Source organism: Ranitomeya variabilis, chromosome 2 (assembly GCF_051348905.1).
Source record: "Ranitomeya variabilis isolate aRanVar5 chromosome 2, aRanVar5.hap1, whole genome shotgun sequence".
Taxonomy (NCBI): Eukaryota; Metazoa; Chordata; class Amphibia; order Anura; family Dendrobatidae; genus Ranitomeya; species Ranitomeya variabilis.
The window spans coordinates 827,133,520-827,154,299 of record NC_135233.1 but is presented as its reverse complement, the minus strand read 5'-3'; the positions used below and the strand labels follow the sequence as shown (position 1 = coordinate 827,154,299).

General features: G+C 44.7%; 1 protein-coding gene across 4 annotated transcripts in view; it reads left to right on the top strand.

Annotated features, from left to right (window-relative positions):
• The window catches only part of MCPH1 (microcephalin 1), a 435,753-nt gene that overhangs the window by 57,415 nt on the left and 357,558 nt on the right, over positions 1-20,780 (top strand). For all 4 annotated transcript variants that reach the window (XR_013221834.1, XM_077290054.1, XM_077290052.1 and 1 more), the window contains exon 8: positions 2,387-3,478. Coding sequence is in view for 3 of the 4 variants with exons in the window: in XM_077290054.1 (XP_077146169.1) it covers positions 2,387-3,478 (1,092 nt within the window). In the remaining variant the exon portion in view is untranslated. The remainder of the gene's footprint in view (positions 1-2,386; positions 3,479-20,780) is intronic.

Genomic DNA, 20,780 nt, shown 5'->3' with positions numbered 1-20,780 from the left:
TGAAAATGGTGGGATGCATAATGTATGTGTTTTTTATGCGTTTTTGCCACGGAATACGGCGAAAAAACGTGAAAAATCCGCGAATAATCCGGAACGTGTGCACATACCCTAAAACTGTAATGTTGTTTAATGTTATTGCCTAGGTAAAAACATTTATATTTCTCAATTAAGGGGGTTATCCACTATTGGGACAACCCCTTCTCGATCTGAACATTTGCTCCCGTGAAAATGAAAACACTTATACTCGCCTCCGGTGTCGGCACTCATGTAAACTTTTGGGGCTCGTGCGGTTAAGACACGTGAGCCCTTTGAAAGGTCAGCTCTCGCTTCACTGTTCCCACCTTCGGATGTATGAGTAAATAAGAGAAAGTACCGTAGTTTTTGGACTATAAGGCTCATCGGACGATAAGACGCACCTAGGTTTAGAGGAGGAAATTATGAAAAAATTAATTTGAATTAAAAAAAATGGTCAAATCTGTACTGTAATATCCCCTATCCTGGTATATATGGTCCCCTCATCCCCATTCTGATACACATGGCACCCTCATCCCTATCCTGGTATGCACGGCCCCATCCCAGTCCTGGTATGCACGGCCCCATCCCGGTCCTGGTACCCCTTCCCGGTCCTGGTCGGTCCTAGTATGCACGGGCCCTATCCCGGTCCTGGCATGCACGGCCCCATCCCGGTCCTGGTCGGTCCTGGCATGCACGGCCCCGTCCCGGTCCTGGCATGCACGGCCCCATCCCGGTCCTGGCATGCACGGCCCCGTCCCGGTCCTGGCATGCACGGCCCCGTCCCGGTCCTGGCATGCACGGCCCCGTCCCGGTCCTGGCATGCACGGCCCCGTCTCGGTCCTGGCATGCACGGCCCCGTCCCGGTCCTGGCATGCACGGCCCCGTCCCGGTCCTGGCATGCACGGCCCCGTCCCGGTCCTGGCATGCACGGCCCCGTCCCGGTCCTGGCATGCACGGCCCCGTCCCGGTCCTGGCATGCACGGCCCCATCCCGAAAGATTAAAAACAAAAAATCCATTACACTCACCTTTACGGCGCTCCCGTGCAGCGTCCTGCTCCGGTGCGAGCAGCTGCTTAATGCTTGTAAGCAGTGCATGGCAGGGACGTCATGCGCTGCTCACATGCAGAGCACAGCTGCCGGAATACTCACTGGGGGACCGTTCATCGCAGAGAATGGTGAGTATCCATTCCTCTTCAGTAGCATGCACTGTCACCTGGAGACTTCTTGCTGTGGCCGGCGGTCACGTGTGCCGATACTTAAGAAATGAATATTCAGAATATAAATTTATTTTAAGTATCGGCACATGTGACCGCCGGCCCCAGCAGGAAGCCGGTGGCTGATACTGCGCACTACTGAAGAGGAATGGATACTCACTGCTCTCTGCGATGAACGGTCCTAGTGAGTATTCCGGCAGCTGTGCTTTACTTGTGAGCAGCGCATGACGTCCCTGCCATGCACTGCTTACAAGCAATAAGCAGCTGCTGGCACTGGAGCAGGAGCTGCGAGGGAGGTCCGTGAACGTGAGAGAGTGTTTTTTTTTTATTTTTTTTTTTTTTTAATCTTTCCTGATGGGGCCAATTATAAAAGAAAAAATGATGGAACCATTTATATCAGGATGCCAGAAAAATGAATCTGCATTGTCCTCCACGCCCATGGGCGTGGAATGCAGTGCATATTAATTTCTCTTCAGCAGCGGGCACAGGAGTTAGCCGGAGCCGCCAACTCCAGCCTCATGTGACCCAATGCTCCGCCGAAACGGCGCCACCACAGCCAGATCTCATGCATCTGGACTATAAGACGCACCCCTCATTTCCTCCACATTTTGGGAGGAAAAAAGTGCGTCTTATAGTCCGAAAAATAAGTAATCAGCCGGCTGCAGCTTTTACTTCCTTTTGATTATGTATACATCCAAAGATGAGGACAGTAACGCCAGAGCATCATAACCGTATGTGAGCCACATGAACGAGAGTGCTGAAACTGCTGAAAAGGCCCCGGCACAGGAGGTCAGTAGAAGTGTTTTAAATTTTCACGGGGGTATACATTCAGAAAGAGAAGGAGTTACCCCAGTCGTGGACAACCTCTTAATACAAAATCCAAATTGGCACTGTTTTTAGATGCATTGCCTACTACAGGGATTTGATCACCTATATTATATATTATACTAAGTAATTGGGATTTATAGTACAGTTTACAGTACATATAATTGTTTTTCTTATCTTATATCCGAGTGTGGTGAGTAATTGAGAGACAATCTAACAATGTGTGAAATTGTGTTTTATTTGGAATTATTTTCAACAAAGATTTAGGTCTATCCCCTTTAAGCCCTTATTTCTAAACCTATTAATTGTTTTTTTTTTCTGTTTTATATTAGTGAATGACAGCAGCTTGCTTGATACTAGCTATGAGGAAGTTTTCCAAAGTGTTTTGACAAAAGACAATGTTCCTAGCTCTCCAATCAATAATAAAATCCACACCGCTAAAAAAGACTCAGTCAACTCAATAGCTTCAGGATCAGGTTTAATAACGCCTCAAAAAACCAAGGGATTTAAATCTAGTCCTGAAAGAGTAAAGAGGCGATCACGACCTCAAACCAAGATCCGGAAAACAAATCTTTTCAAACTTGAACATCGTACAAATAGCGCAGCACTCTTTACCATGAATGATCCGGATATGGATTTTACAGCTACGGGATGTAGAGCTATTTCAAATCTCAGTGTTGATGCTGAAAAAGGGGAAACTACAAACTTTTCTATACTAACTTCACCTAAGAACCAAAAGTGCAATAGAAAAGTGGACGCTGCTTATAGCACGACTAACAGTAGGAGTGATGGTTTTTTGAATACCTCTCCAGAAAAGGACAGAATCACAGGCTCGGAATATTCATCTATGGCAAATCGACTTATTGCATTGTGTGAAGAGAAGAACCAGTCCAAGAAAACAGGACGTCGCAGCCTGAAACCCGAAATTCCGTTTTCCCATGGTAAAAATAAAGCTATTAAGATGGAAACAAAATCACGTTTATCATCATGTAATGCAGACTCTGATGCGACTTATCCTAGTTTTGAAGATTTTTTTACTTCGATAGATGAAAATACCCATCAAAACAAAATTAGTCCGTTTTCACTGACTAAGGATTCAAGAACGTCACCCAGCCTCCCTCCACTTGTGTCAAATGATAAAGACAGGAGCAAACGAAGAAGATCCTTGGGCAATGCCCTTCCAGAAAAGTGCACTCTGAAAAAGAGGAGAACCATACATTTAGTATCGCATTCAGATTCAAGCCCATTAGAAGATTCTAAAAAATGTGCAGCTTCAACAAGAAAGGAGTCTCCAGTTGTTAGTAAGCCTGAAAAGAGTGTCTGTATAAAGAAATGCGGAAACCAGGATGTCACTGTTGATCAAGAGATCTTGCTTCTGACAACTGGTACAGATGATGGCGAACAGCTGAAACTTTTTTCTCCAAGTACGTGAGCTTTGTAATCTGTAGTTTTAGGCTTCAGTCACACATCCATATTTCTCGTAAATGTTTTTTTTAAAATATAGAACATGTACCCATCAACTAAACATAAACTATAATTATGTTAACCTTTGTATTTTCTTTTGTGAACTTCCTGCAAAATATCATTTGAACATTGTCCATTTTCCCCTCACTCATGACAGCACACGTGAGTAATTAGGATCTGTCACTATTCCTGTGCAGAAACCCCACGCACAGTATAAAAAGGAAGCTCCCACTTCCTTGTTCAATGTGGTTTCATGTCCTCTGGATGGAGGAGACTTAACTACACGGCTGGACCAGCTGTGAATCATGTAACACCATGGTGTTCTATAGCAAGTTAACAACCTCTAGTAAACCAGGCAGTGCGTACAGGGGCCCAGTTGGGCTCTGAAATGCTAACAACAATATTGGGAGAATCTACATTTAATGATTCAGTACCTTCCTATGGTTGATTTTGGCCTAGTGCTTTGCGTCGCACAGCCTGGAAAGGTGGCTTGCAGCCCGGCGTTTCTCTCTGCTTTGGCTTAGTTGGCTCAAAGAGCCTGTCTTGTAAACATATGCTGTATTCGATTTTTAGTAAACTCTTGCATAGTGCTTGGGTATTGAGCCTCACGGCTGGCCTCGTGGCTTGGGTATTGAGCCTCATGGCTGGCCTTATGGTTTTAGTATTGAGCCTCATGGCTGGCCTCATGGTTTGGGGTTTGAGCCTCACGGCTGACCTCAGGGTTTGGGTATTGAGCCTCACGGCTGACCTCATGGCTTGGGTATTGAGCCTCATGGCTTGGGTATTGAGCCTCATGACTGGCCTCATGGCTCGTGTAATGAGCCTCATGGCTCGTGTATTGCAAAAATTGCAATAATAATTGAAACACCAAAGTTACACTATATATATATATATATATATATATATATATATATATATATATATATATATATATATATATATATATATATATATATATATATATATATAATTTAATGTCAATTTTTTTTTTTACTTTTTTCTTTGGTAGAATTCACATTAACCTCCATAACATGGTATAATTATATCATGTCATTATTAAATACACTTTGGGCTTTTTATTCTGGTGTATGATTTAATTTTTCCCATTTCAACATCACACTATTGCATGTGTTTATTATAATTTTGGTGTGTGACTTTATATATAATTTTTTACACCTGCACTGTGGAAAAATTCATGGACACTAATAATTTGCAGTTTTGTAATTCTAGTATTTGCTACATCGCTTGCTATACACCCAGTTAAGTGAATTAAGAACACTGTGTTATACCTTGTAAAAGAATATATAAATGACTGCATGTTATTTGACCATTAGTCATGAGTAAGACTGCCTAGTGCAGTCGAAGCGTGTGACTGGGTCATGTCGACCATGTAAATTTTTCTTTTGTATGCACCATATTTTCTTTTGAAAAATAAAAAGGAAAGGAAAATCCAATCCTGTTGAGACGGACTCCAATTTTTTCTATTTTCCTTGATGTGAGGCCAGGGCGAGGCCATTGTCTGAGCCCCAGGTAGATGAGCATAGAGCAACTGGGTGAGCTGGAATCAAGTTTTTATAATTATTCAGACTCATAGCTGGCCTCAAGCCTTGTATAATGAGCCTCATGGCAGCCCTCATGGCTTGTGTATTGAACCTCATGACTGGCCTCGTGTCGTGTGTATTGAGCCTCATAACTGGCCTCTTTTCTTGGGTATTGATCATCATGTCTGGTGGTTTGCCTACCATTTAAACTCCGGCCTTGTGTCTCATGGTTAACATGACACCTCAGGTTTCGTGTTTAGCCTGCCTAAAGGTTTTCGGGTCACTTCATAGTTGTGGAAGAGCCTTCCATGTTAGGTCTAGGATTTTCCAAAGCTGTCTTTTTCATGATGGGACTTGATGGGGTTTTTGGTGGAGTATAACTTTCAGTGGTATGTACAGTGTGGGGGCTATGGCTTTTGCCTGGTTATCCAGCCGAATTGGCGCTTGTAGAACTGTTTCCCTAAGATCTCAAAGCTTAACTACCCTTTGTCAATATTGGTCATGTTGGTAAGGATGGCTTCCGAACGATGTTCTCTGTCTGTGGTGACTCTATTAATATAAAGGGTAGCTGATGAGTCCAACAGATTCTAGTCAATCCGTCATACTTGGATAGTATATTGAACTGGTCTGCATTTAACATTTATATCCCTGCGGACCTCTTGGTAAGAGGTGTAAATGATGGCTCTAATCAGAATGCCAATTTAAGCCCAGTTGATCTTTCCAGTCTGGGATCATAAGATTGACTGTAAAGCATTTCAGCTAATAAACATCTACAGCTCAATTCACCCACCGAGTTTGAGGTGCAAGATGGACTTGGCTGCGCTAATCTGAATTAAACCACCTTTAATCCAGATAAGGTTCCTAGCTGGAGTCTTCAAATGGCCTTCTGGACGCTAAGTGATTAAAACTCTCAATTCCCCAAACTACCCCTCTGATATGGAGTGGTAAGATGATACTGATAGTGCCAATTCGGGCAGCACTATACCAGTCTGCTTTTCAAAGGGAGGTGTGAGCTGGTCTTGCCGTTATCGAGGGCTGATAAACCACCAATTACCCCAATCTACCCTCCTGGTATGGAGTGGTAAGATGATTTTGCCAAGTGGAGCTGAATTTTACTGGTGTGCCCTCCTAGCGGAGGTGCATGGTGGTACTTGCTGGTAGGGGGGCTGATAAGCCACCAATTGCCCCAATCTACTCTCCTGGTATGGAGTGGTAAAGTAAACTTGATTGTGCCAAGTCTGGCGTCACTATACCGGCCTGCCCTCCTAAGGCAGGTGCAAGTTGAACTCGCCGGTATTGGGGGCTGATAAATCACCAGTTGCCCAAATCTACGCTCCTGGTATGGAATGGCAAGATAAACCTGATTGTCGAGTGGCACTAAACCGGCCTGCCCTCCTAAGGGAGGGTCGAGCTGGACTTGCCGGTATGGGACTGTCAAACCAGCATTATCACAGTCAATCCCCCTAATAAATAGAGTTGCACAACAGACATGGTTATATGGGATTTGGTAAAAGTATTTCAAGACCATTGTATCCTCTCTGTTAAAGTGGGAAAATGGACTAATTGGAAATTAAGCATGCATGAAAGGAGAAAGAGAGCATTCAGTTGTAACTAGTAAAAAACATTTTATTGGTGGTTCAATAAAAGGATATATATCCAACATAACAATCAAAAATATACAACATGAGACAACAGCAGGATGAAAACAGGATACCAACAATTGCAACTGCCAAAGAGTTTTGCTATATAAAGTGCTAATGCAATAGTAACTAGGATGGTAAGACCACCGCTCTGAAAAAGTATCAAACGATCGAATTGATCAAAAATTAGTAACAAAGAGGGGCAGAACTTACCAAGGGCAGAGGTAGAAGGACCCTGGGCCAGGTGTGGAGGACCCGATGCGCGTTTTGCGTGTCAAATGCACTGCTTTATCAAGGGGAATGTGTAGATATTGCAAACAGGACCTTTTATGGCCATGTGACCCGACACATGATGCATAAAGAACCAATGCTAATGGTTTGAGCGGGGCATGCGCACCGTTTGTCCCAGTTCCCGGCAGATACATCAGAGCGTCAAGCATTACTACACATCACCCTTGATGTGCAAACATAGGAACAATAATAATTGAAGTAAGAGTGAAATATACTATCATTAAATGTGATAGATTACCTACGTAGGCACAGCGAAGGCGGAGAAAATAAATTCCATACACAGTTCACATACACATAAATAGTATAAGTATAATTACCAAGAGGGAAGCACTCAAAGGACCCACCACACCCGACGTGCGTTTCGCATTGAAATGCTTCGTCCAGGGGTCCTTATACTATTTACTAGATGATGCCCCGGGTCTAACGTATCGGGTATTCTAGAATATGCATGTCCACGTAGTATATTGCCCAGCCCACGTAGTATATTGCCCAGCCCACGTAGTATATTGCCCAGCCCACGTAGTATATTGCCCAGCCCACGTAGTATATTGCCCAATCCACGTAGTATATTGCCCAGCCCACGTAGTATATTGCCCAGCCCACGTAGTATATTGCCCAATCCACGTAGTATATTGCCCAGCCCACGTAGTATATTGCCCAGCCCACGTAGTATATTGCCCAGCCCACGTAGTATATTGCCCAGCCCACGTAGTATATTGCCCAGCCCACGTAGTATATTGCCCAGCCCACGTAGTATATTGCCCAGCCACGTAGTATATTGCCCAGCGACGTAGTATATTGCCCAGCCACGTAGTTTATTGCCCAGTGACGTAGTTTACAGCACAGAGCCACGTAGTATATTGCCCAGTGACGTAGTATATTGCCCAGCCACGTAGTATATTGCCCAGTAACGTAGTATATTGCCCAGTGACGTAGTATACAGCACATAGCCACATAGTATATTGCCCAGCCACGTTTTATATTGCCCAGCCATGTAGTATATTGCCCAGCCACGTAGTATATTGGCCAGTCACGTAGTATATTGGCCAGTCACGTAGTATATTGCCCAGTTACGTAGTATATTGCCCAGTGACGTAGTATATTGCCCAGCCACGTAGTATATTGCCCAGTTACGTAGTATATTGCCCAGTTACGTAGTATATTGCCCAGTGGCGTAGTATACAGCACAGAGCCACGTAGTATATTGCACAGCGACGTAGTATACAGCACAGAGCCACGTAGTATATTGGCCAGTCACGTAGTATATTGCCCAGCCACGTAGTATATTGCCCAGTTACGTAGTATATTGCCCAGTGACGTAGTATATTGCCCAGCCACGTAGTATATTGCCCAGTTACGTAGTATATTGCCCAGTTACGTAGTATATTGCCCAGTGGCGTAGTATACAGCACAGAGCCACGTAGTATATTGCCCAGTGGCGTAGTATACAGCACAGAGCCACGTAGTATATTGCACAGCGACGTAGTATACAGCACAGAGCCACGTAGTATATTGGCCAGTCACGTAGTATATTGCCCAGCCACTTATGTCACAGGTTAAAAAATAAACATATACTCACCTTCGGAGGGCCCCTTGTAGTCCTGTCGCCTCCTTCTCGCGCAGGCCATGTGATGACGTCGCGGTCACATGACCGTGTCGCGGTCACATGACCGTGTCGCGGTCACATGACCGTGTCGCGGTCACATGACCGTGACGTCATGGCAGGTCCTTCTTGCGCAGGCGCGCAGGACCTGTGATGACGTCACGGTCACATGACCATGACGTCATGGCAGGTCCTTCTCGCAGACCATCCTTGCCACCGGAACCTGCCGCTTGCATGGAGCGGTCACCGGAGCGTCGCGAGGAGCGGGAAAGGCGGCGGAAGGTGAGTATATAATGATTTTTTATTTTTTAAATTATTTTTAACATTAGATGTTTTTACTATTGACGCTGCATAGGCAGCATCAATAGTAAAAACTTGGTCACACAGGGTTAATAGCGGCGGTAACGGAGTGAGTTACCCGCGGCATAACGCGGTCCGTTACCGCCGGCATTAACCCTGTGTGAGTGGTGACTGGATGGGAGTATGGAGCGGGCGCCGGGCACTGACTGCAGGGGAGTAGGGAGGGACTAATTGGACTGTGGCCGTCGCTGATTGGTCGCGGCAGCCATGACAGGCAGCTGGCGAGACCAATCAGCGACTTGGATTCCATGACAGACAGAGGCCGCGACCAATGAATATCCGTGATAGAAAGAAAGACAGGAGGACAGAAAGACTGAAGTGACACTTAGACAATTATATAGTAGATTATGTGTATGTGAAGCCTGTATCTGTAGTTTGCCTGTTCGAGTTGTATCAACTCTTAGTACTTGGCTAGGATGCGGTATCCAGAAATTCACCATGATTGAAATCTGAAACTATAAGTGAACTAAATACATTTCTTGGGGGTCTTAATGTTACATCCTAGGGTTTATAACAAAGTAATAAATATTTCTGCTGGTTTCTGTAACCGCGTTGGCATTCTGGGATGCCCAATCTACACTTGATAGCATAGAGTTGGGATGGATTTTGAACAATTAAGTGATGATTGACACAAGATGGGTTTCGTACAGGCCTTAAGGGGGGGGGGGGGGGCTTTCAATGGAAAATGTCAACAATATAGGGTAGAAACCCTATTCAAATCCTTGTTAAGGTTACCAGGTTCTTTGAATAGCTTAAATTCCTGTTTCCATTAACATGCTCAGTCCTAATACCAGTTCCTATATACTTCACTTATTGGTTAGGTTATTTAATAAGTACAGAATATCTAATCAAATCTGAGGAAGATAACCAACCAACCAACCAACCAACCAACCAACCATACATACAACCCCTGGCAAAAATGATGGAATCACCGGCCTTGGAGGATGTTCATTCAATTGTTTAATTTTGTAGAAAAAAAGCAGATTACAGACATGGCACAAAACTAAAGTCATTTCAAATGGCAACTTTCTGGCTTTAAGAAACACTAAAAGAAATCAAGAACAAAGAATGTGGTAGTCAGTGATGGTTACTTTTTTTTTAACCAAGCATGGAGGGAAAAATATAGAATCACTCAATTCTGAGGAAAAAATTATGGAATCATGAAAAACAAAAAAAAAACACCCCAAAACATCACTAGTATTTTGTTGCACCACCTCTGGCTTTTATGACAGCTTGTAGTCTCCGAGGCAGGAACTTAATGAGTGCCAAACAGTACTCTTCATCAATCTGGCTCCAACTTTCTGATTGCTGTTGCTAGATCAGCTTTGCAGGTTGGAGCCTTGTCATGGACCTTTTTCTTCAACTTCCACGAAAGATTTTCAATTGAATTGAGATCTGGACTATTTGCATGCCAAGACATTAACCTTATGTGTCTTTTTTCAAGGAATGTTTTCACAGTTTTTGTTCTATGGCAGGATGCTTTATCATCTTGAAAAATTATTTCATCATCCCCAAACATCCTTTCAATTGATGGGATAAGAAAAGTGTCCAAAATATCAACATGAACTTGTGCATTTATTGAAGATGTAGTGACAGCCATCTCCCCAGTGCCTTTACCTGACATGCAGTCCCATATCAATGACTGTGGAAACTTGCATGTTCTCTTCAGGCAGTCATCTTTATAAATCTCATTGGAACGGCACCAAACAAAAGTTCCAGCATCATCACCTTGCTCAATGCAGATTAGTGATTCATCACTGAATATGACTTTCATCCAGTCATCCGCAGTCCACGATTGCTTTTCCTTAGCCCATTGTAACCTTGTTTTCTTTCTGATAAGGTGTTAACCCCTTAACGACCGCCGATACGCCTTTTAACGGCGGCCGCTAAGGGTACTTAAACCACAGCGGCGTTAATTAACGGCGCTGTGGAAAAAGTGAATAGTGCCCCCCAGAGTCGGATTTTCTCTGGGGTCTCGGTTACCGGGGGTACACGAGACCCCAGAGAACATGATTCGGGGTTTTTTTACCGACCCCCGAGTTGCGATCGTCGGTAATTAACCGTTTACCGGCGGTCGCAAAAAACCCCAAAAAAACGCACATCAGAGGACAGAGAAATGGGGTCCCCGATCGCCCCCGATAGCCCCCCATACTCACCTGTGTCCCCCGGTGCTCCTCGTGGCTCCCGATGGGCGTCGCCATCTTTTTCCGGCAAAAAAATGGCGGGCGAATGCGCAGTGGGCCCGCAGGCCGGCACCCGGGAGATATTTGGGGTCTCGGCTGCCGGGGGTAGCCGAGACCCCAGAGAACATGATTCGGGGTTTTTTTTACCGACCCCCGAGTTGCGATCGCTGGTAATTTACCGTTTACCGGCGGTCGCAAAAAAAAAACAAAACGCGATTTCCTATTTAATTTCTCTGTCCTCCGATGTGATCGCACATCAGAGGACAGAGAAATGGGGTCCCCGATCGCCCCCGATAGCCCCCCCATACTCACCTGTCTCCCCCGGTGCTCCTCGTGGCTCCCGATGGGTGCCGCCATCTTCTTCCGGCAAAAAAATGGCGGGTGCATGCCGGCCGGCACCTGGGAGATCTTTGGGGTCTCGGCTGCCGGGGGTAGCCGAGACCCCAAAGAACATGATCGGGGTCAGTTTTTACCGACCCCTGTTTTGCGATCGCCGGTAATTAACTGTTTAAATAAATTGCACAATACATTTTGGGGTCCAATTTCTCCTGCTACCCTTGTGAAAGCAAAAATTTGGGGGTGAAAAATCATTTTTGTGGAAAAAATATTATTTTTTTTATTTTCATGGCTCTACATTATTAACTTCTGTGAAGCAGTTGGGGGTTCATAGTCCTCATCACACATCTAGATAAGCTCTTTGGGGGGTCTAGTTTCCAAAATGGGGTCACTTGTGGGGGGTTTCTACTGTTTCTACTGTTTAGGTACATCAGGAGCTCTGCATCATGACGCCCGCAGACCATCCCATCAAAGTCTGCATTCCAAGCGGCGCTCCTTCCCTTCCGAGCCCCGATGGGTGCCCAAACAGTGCCCCCACCCACATATGGGGTATCAGCGTACTCAGGACAAACTGGTCAACAGATTTTGGGGTCCAATGTCTCCTGTTACCCTTGAGAAAATTAAAAATTGCAGGCTAAAAAAAAATCATTTTTGAGGGAAAAAAAAGGATTTTTTATTTTCACGGCTCTACTTTATAAATTTCTGTGAAGCACTTGGGGGTTTAAAGTGCTCACCACACATCTAGATAAGTTCCATAAGTGGTCTAGTTTCCAAAATGGGGTCACTTGTGGGGGGTTTCTACTGTTTAGGCACATCAGGGGCTCTCCAAACGCGACATGGTGTCCGATCTCAATTCCAGCCAATTCTACATTGAAAAAGTAAAATGGCACTCCTTCTCTTCCAAGCTCTGCAGTGCGCCCAAACAGTGGTTTACCCCCACATATGGGGTATCGATGTACTCAGGAGAAATTGCACAGCAACTTTTGTGGTCTAATTTCTCCTGTTACCCTTGTCAAAATAAAAATTTTGGGGCAAAAAGATCATTTTTGTAGAAAAAATGCGACTTTTTATTTTCACGTCTCAACGCTATAAACTTCCGTGAAGCACCTGGGGGTTTAAAGTGCTCACCACACATCTAGATAAGTTCCTTAAGGGGTCCAGTTTCCAAAATGGTGTCACTTGTGGGGGGATTCCACTGTTTAGGCACATCAGGGGCTCTCCAAACGCGACATGGCGTCCGATCTCAATTCCAGCCAATTCTACATCGAAAAAGTCAAACGGCGCTCCTTCTCTTCCAAGCTCTGTGGTGCGCCCAAACAGTGGTTTACCCCCACATATGGGGTATCGGCGTATTCAGGAGAAATTGCACAACAACATTTATGGTTAAATTTCTGTTTTTACACTTGTGAAAATAAAAAAAAATGGTTCTGAAGTAAAATGTTTGCAAAAAAAAGTTAAATGTTCATTTTTGCCTTCCACATTGTTTCAGTTCCTGTGAAGCACGTAAAGGGTTAATAAACTTCTTGAATGTGGTTTAGAGCACCTTGAGGGGTGCAGTTTTTAGAATGGTTGGTTATTTTCTATCATATAGACCCCTCAAAATGACTTCAAATGTGATGTGGTCCCTAAAAAAAAAAATGGTGTTGTAAAAATGAGAAATTGCTGGTCAACTTTTAACCCTTATAACTCCCTAACAAAAAAAAATTTTGTTTCCAAAATTGTGCTGATGTAAAGTAGACATGTGGGAAATGTTATTTATTAACTATTTTTTGTGACATATCTCTCTGATTTAAGGGGATAAAAATACAAAGTTTGAAAATTGCAAAATTTAAAAATTTTTTGCCATATTTCTGTTTTTTTCATAAATAATCGCAAGTAATATCGAAGAAATTTTACCACTAACATGAAGTACAATATGTCACGAAAAAACAGTCTCAGAATCAGCAGGATCCGTTGAAGTGTTCCAGAGTTATAACCTCATAAAGTGACACTGGTCAGAATTATAAAAATTGGCCTGGTCATTAAGAACCAAATTGGCTCTATCACTAAGGGGTTAATGATGGCTTTCGTTTAGCTGTTCTATATGTAAATCCCATTTCCTTTAGGCGGTTTCTTACAGTTCGATACGTTAACTCCAGTTTCCACCCATTCGTTCCTCATTTGTTTTGTTGTGCATTTCCTGTTTTGGAGACATATTGCTTTAAGTTTCCGGTCTTGACGCTTTGATGTCTTCCTTGGTCTACCAGTATGTTTGCCTTTAACAACCTTCCCATGTTGTTTGTATTTGGTCCAGATTTTAGACACAGCTGACTGTGAACAACCAACATCTTTTGCGTGATGATTTACCCTATTAAGAGTTTGATAATCCTCTCCTTTGTTTCAATTGACATCTCTCGTGTTGGGGCCATGATTCATGTCAGTCCACTTGGTGCAACAGCTCTCTAAGTCTAAGTTCGCATTAGCGTTTGTCGCCGCATGCGTCGGGCGCCGCAGCGTCGCCGCATGCGTCATGCGCCCCTATATTTAACATGGGGGCGCATGGACATGCGTTGTGCTGCGTTTTGCGACGCATGGCCGCAAGCGTTGGGCGCAGAGAACGCAGCAAGTTGCATTTTTTTTGCGTCCAACTTTCGGCAAAAAAGGACGCATGCGTCGCAAAACGCAGTGTTTTAGTGTGCGTTTTGTTGCTTTTTTGTTTGCGTTGTGCGTTGCGTCGCCGACGCTGCGGCGCACAACGCAAATGTGAACGTAGCCTAAGGTGTGATCACTCCTTTTTAGATGCAGACTAACAAGCAAATCTAATTTGATGCAGGTGTTAGTTTTGGTTATGAAAATTGACAGGGTGATTCCATAATTTTTTCCTCAGAATTGAGTGATTTCATAATTTTTCCCCTATGCTTGGTTAAAAAAAGTAACCATTACTGACTACCACATTTTTTGTTCTTGATTTCTTTTAGTGTTTCTTAAAGCAGGAAAGTTGCCGTTTGAAATTACTTTAGTTTTGTGCAATGTCTGTGATCTGCTTTTTTTCTACAAAATTAAACAATTGAATGAACATCCTCCAAAGACCGGTGATTCCATAATTTTTCCAGGGGTTGTGAAGTGAAGTATCTAAATATAGACCCTCTCTGGGAAAAAAGAGCAAAAAGTTGGAAACTGTAAAAAGAATTCTTTTCTTTTTTTACTCTTGTTGGTGCTTTTTTGTTGAAGCTCCAAATCGATAGAGAAACATTTTCTTGATTGAATAGCTGAAACTTTCACAATCTTCCCTACTGAAGCACAATTCATTGAATTAGGATATTCTGGGGATCTTTCTTCAGGTGTAATATCCTATACGGGTGCTCCCTCTCTATTAGAAGATCCCTTGACTCCTTGGAAAAAACAATGAAGGAGGACGTGGGAGCTGTCTTTTTATTTTGTGCTAGAGGCTTCCTGTCCAGTAGTTGGGGCGTATCCTTTATCTCTCTCATGTGTATTGTCATGAGTGAGGGGAAAATCAAATTACCGGTAAGTAATTATCATTTTTTCTCTATAATGTATAATGTCTGTTTTTAACATTGCAATGGGTAGGAAGAACTTTACACTTTATATGATTTTTTTTTATGAAAAAATGTCACGAATAGTAAAAACTGATGGAAACTATACCATTTTTTGCATACAAGAAAAATCACTGATATCTGAATGAGGTCTTAATAGGTTTTATATGTCCAGTTTCAAGTTAATGGGGTACTCACATCTCCAAGATCCTATCACAATATGTAGAAGGTGTAATAGTAATAATAGCAATATCAAATATCTCTAATTAGAAATGTAATATAATTTTTTTGATTTGCTATGTCACTTACCCCATGTGCAGGACATTTCTGTTACTTATATATCCACTAGATGGTTGCCCGATTCGAACGCATCGGGTGTTCTAGAATATGCATGTGCACGTAGTATATTCCACAGCCCACGTAGTATGTTGCCCAGCCACGTAGTATGTTGCCCAGCCACGTAGTATGTTGCCCAGCCACGTAGTATGTTGCCCAGCCACGTAGTATGTTGCCCAGCCACGTAGTATATTGCCCAGCCACGTAGTATATTGCCCAGCCACGTAGTATATTGCCCAGCCACGTAGTATATTGCCCAGCCACGTAGTATATTGCCCAGCCACGTAGTATATTGCCCAGCCACGTAGTATATTGCCCAGCCACGTAGTATATTGCCCAGCCACGTAGTATATTGCCCAGCCACGTAGTATATTGCCCAGCCACGTAGTATATTGCCCAGCCACGTAGTATATTGCCCAGCCACGTAGTATATTGCCCAGCCACGTAGTATATTGCCCAGCCACGTAGTATATTGCCCAGCCACGTAGTATATTGCCCAGCCACGTGGTATATTGCCCAGCCACGTGGTATATTGCCCAGCCACGTGGTATATTGCCCAGCCACGTGGTATATAGCACAGCCACGTGGTATATTGCCCAGTCACGTGGTATATTGCACAGCCCACGTGGTATATTGCACAGCCACGTAGTATATTGCCCAGCCACGTAGTATATTGCCCAGCCACGTAGTATATTGCCCAGCGATGTAGTATATTGCCCAGCCACGTAGTATATTGCCCAGCCACGTAGTATATTGCCAAGTCACGTAGTATATTGCCCAGCCACGTAGTATATTGCCCAGCCACGTAGTATATTGCCCAGCCACGTAGTATATTGCCCAGCCACGTAGTATATTGCCCAGCCACGTAGTATATTGCCCAGCCACGTAGTATATTGCCCAGCCACGTAGTATATTGCCCAGCCACGTAGTATATTGCCCAGCCACGTAGTATATTGCCCAGCCACGTAGTATATTGCCCAGCCACGTAGTATATTGCCCAGCCACGTAGTATATTGCCCAGCCACGTAGTATATTGCCCAGCCACGTAGTATATTGCCCAGCCACGTAGTATATTGCCCAGCCACGTAGTATATTGCCAAGCCACGTAGTATATTGCCCAGCCACGTAGTATATTGCCCAGCCACGTAGTATATTGCCCAGCCACGTGGTATATTGCCCAGCCACGTGGTATATTGCCCAGCCACGTGGTATATTGCCCAGCCACGTGGTATATTGCCCAGCCACGTGGTATATTGCCCAGCCACGTGGTATATAGCACAGCCACGTGGTATATTGCCCAGTCACGTGGTATATTGCACAGCCCACGTGGTATATTGCACAGCCACGTAGTATATTGCCCAGCCACGTAGTATATTGCCCAGCCACGTAGTATATTGCCCAGCCACGTAGTATATTGCCCAGCGATGTAGTATATTGCCCAGCCACGTAGTATATTGCCCAGTCACGTAGTATATTGCCCAGCCACGTAGTATATTGCCCTGCCACGTAGTATATTGCCCAGCCACGTAGTATATTGCCCAGCCACGTAGTATATTGCCCAGCCACTTAGTATATTGCCCAGCCACGTAGTATATTGCCCAGCCACGTAGTATATTGCCCAGTCATGTATATTGCCCAGACACCCAGCCACGTAGTATGTAGTATATTGCTCAGCCACGTAGTATGTAGTATATTGGTCAGCCACGTAGTATATTGCCCAGCCACGTAGTATATTGCCCAGTGACGTAAAATAAACATATACTCACCTTCTGAAGTGCCGTTGAAGCCCTGGCGCCTGTGTACGGTGCACGCGTCCGCTTCCGGTCCCAGGGTTGGTATGAGCGCAGGACCTGTGATGACGTCGCGGTCACATGACCGTGACGTCATGGCAGGTCCTTCTCGCATAACATCCTTGGCACCGGAACCTGCCGCTTGCACTGCCGAAGACAGCGCGCCACGTCGGAGGGTGAGAATAACCTTTTTTTTTTAATTATTATTTGTAACAGATCTTTTTACTATTGATGCTGCATGCGCTGCATCAATAGTAAAAAGTTGGTCACACAGGGTTAATAGCTGCGTTAATGGAGTGCGTTACACCGCGGTCCATTAACGCTGGCATTAACCCTGTGTGAGCGCTGACTGGAGGGGAGTATGGAGCGGGCACTGACTGCAGGGAGGAAGGAGCGGCCATGTTGCCGCCGGACTGTGCCCGCCGCTGATTGGTCGTGGCAATGGTCGTGGGCGTTTTGCCACGACCAATCAGCGACTTGGATTTCCATGACAGACAGAGGCCGCGACCAATGAATATCCATGACAGACAGAAGGACAGACGGAAGTGACCCTTAGACAATTATATAGTAGATGGTTATAACCACTCATATAGTGATAATTAGTGGTCATTACCATGAATAACTAAGATCCTGCAATGCCCTGCACATGGGGTAAGTGACATCGCAAATCAAAAGAATTATATTACATTTCTAATTGGAGGCATTTGCTAAAATTATTATTATTGTTGCACCTACTACATATTGGGATATGATATTGGCGATGTGAATACCCCTTTAACTTTACAAAACTTGAAAGAAGCGTTCATGTATTGCCGGGTTCACATAATTGTCAGGTCCCTTTAGAGCAGGGACTGGCTGCTATGTAACCCATCAGCACCCCGGCATCAGAGTCAGTGATTGACAGCAGTATTTAAATGGCTAAAGAGCAGTAATTGCTGGTCGCTTCGATCACTGCTCTTAGAGGCAGATGCTGGCTGTTTACCACAGCCAGCATCTGACCAATATAGAGCAGGTTCAGTTACTGATCCAGTTTTATACATCCCTCACATGACCTGTGACAAAAATGTATGTCATGGACTGTTAAAGGGATTGTCTTGGGTGTGATATTTGAAGATCTCCCCTAAGGATAGTTCATGAATATTATTATTGGTGGGTGTCTGACACCCAGCACTCCCCACTGATCCGTTATTAACTTTTGCTTTAGCTGGATATAAACATTGTATGATGTGTAACATCAGAGCTGTGTTCAATGTGCAGGAATCACTCCCGGGTGCTGCAGATCAGCTCCTATTTAAGAGCATAGGAGCAGCTCTGCAGCTTTGTACAGCGGCTGCTACATATTTATCAAGGCTGTGATGTTCAGCTTCATTCACTGCTCAAGTATAAGCCTGGTATGCATTGTTCCCTCATTCCCATCCTGGTATGCATTGTCCCCTCATTCACATCCTGGTGCCCACAGCCTCAACATCCCCATCCTGGTATGCATGCCCTCCTCATCCCTATCCTGGTATGCATGGCTCTTCATTCCTATCCTGGTATGCATGGCTCCTCATCCCTATCCTTGTCTGCATGGCTCCTCATCCCTATCCTTGTCTGCATGGCTCCTCATCCCTATCCTTGTCTGCATGGCTCTTCATCCCTTTCCTTGTCTGCATGGCTCCTTATCCTTATCCTTGTCTGCATGGCTCCTCATCCCTATTCTTGTATTCATGGCTCCATTCCTATCCTTGTATGCATGGCCCATCCCTATACTTGTATGCATGGCCCCATCCCTATCCTGGTATGCATGGCCCCATCCCTGTCCTGGTATGCATGGCCCCATCCCTATTCTGGTATTGATTGCTCCCATCCCTATCCTGGTATGCATAGCTCCCATCCCTATCCTGTTTACATAGCTCCCATCCCTATCCTAGTATGCATGGCTCCTCATCCCTATCCTGGTATGCATGGCTCCTCATCCCTATCCTGGTATGCATGACCCCATCCCTATCTTTAAATGCATGGCCCCATCCCTATCCATGTATGCATGGCTCCATGCCTAGCCTTGTTTGCATGGCCCCATGCCTAGCCTTGTTTGCATGGCCCCATCCTTATCCTGGTATTATTAGCCCCCATCAAAAACATGAAAAAAATTAAATCATCATACTTACCGTATATACTCGAGTATAAGCCGACCCCCCTAATTTTGCCACAAAAAACTGGGAAAACTTATTGACTCGAGTATAAGCCTAGGGTGGAAAATGCAGCAGCTACCGGTGAATTTCAAAAATAAAAATAGATGCTCCATACCATTCATTATTGCCCCATAGATGCTCCATATAAAGCTGTGCCATATATAATGCTCCATACCATTGATTATTGCCCCATATATTATCCATATATAGCTGTGCCATATAGAATGCTCTGCACCGTTCATTATGGCCCCATAGATGCTCCATATAAAGCTGTGCCACATATACAATGCTCTGCACCGTTCATTATGGCCCTATAGATGCTCCATATAAAGCTGTGCCATATATGCTCTGCACCGTTCATTATGGCCCCATAGATGCTCCATATAAAGCTGTGCCATATATGCTCTGCACCGTTCATTATGGCCCTATAGATGCTCCACATAAAGCTGTGCCATATATGCTCTGCACCGTTCATTATGGCCCTATAGATGCTCCATATAAAGCTGTGCCATATATGCTCTGCACCGTTCATTATGGCCCCATAGATGCTCCTTATAAAGCTGTGCCATATATGCTGTGCCATATATGCTCTGCACCGTTCATTATGGCCCCATAGATGCTCCACATAAAGCTGTGCCATATATGCTCTGCACCGTTCATTATGGCCCTATAGATGCTCCACATAAAGCTGTGCCATATATGCTCTGCACCGTTCATTATGGCCCTATAGATGCTCCATATAAAGCTGTGCCATATATGCTCTGCACCGTTCATTATGGCCCCATAGATGCTCCTTATATAGCTGTGCCATATATGCTCTGCACCGTTCATTATAGCCCCATAGATGCTCCTTATAAAGCTGTGCCATATATGCTCTGCACCGTTCATTATGGCCCCATAGATGCTCCTTATAAAGCTGTGCCATATATGCTCTGCACCGTTCATTATGGCCCCATAGATGCTCCTTATAAAGCTGTGCCCTATATGCTCTGCACTGTTCAGTTTGGCCCCATAGATGATCCATATATAGCTGTGCCCTATATGCTCTGCAGCGTTCAGTTTGGCCCCATAGATGCTCCACATAAATCTGTGCCATATATAACGCTGGTGCTGCTGCTGCAATAAAAAAAACACATACTCACCTCTCTTGCTTGCAGCTCCTCAGCATCCCGTCCCGGCGTCTCTCCGCACTGACTGATCAGGCAGAGGGCGCCGCGCACACTATATGCGTCATCGCGCCCTCTGACCTGAACAGTCAGAGCGGAGAGACGCCGGGAAGACAGAGCGGCGCCCGGCGTGTGGAACGAGGACAGGTAAATATGCGATACTTACCTGCTCCCGGCGTCCCGCTCCTTCCCCCGGACAGCTGGTCTCCGGGTGCCGCAGCCTCTTCCTCTATCAGCGGTCACCGGCACCGCTGATTAGAGAAATGAATATGGGGCTCCACCCCTATGGGAGTGGAGTACATATTC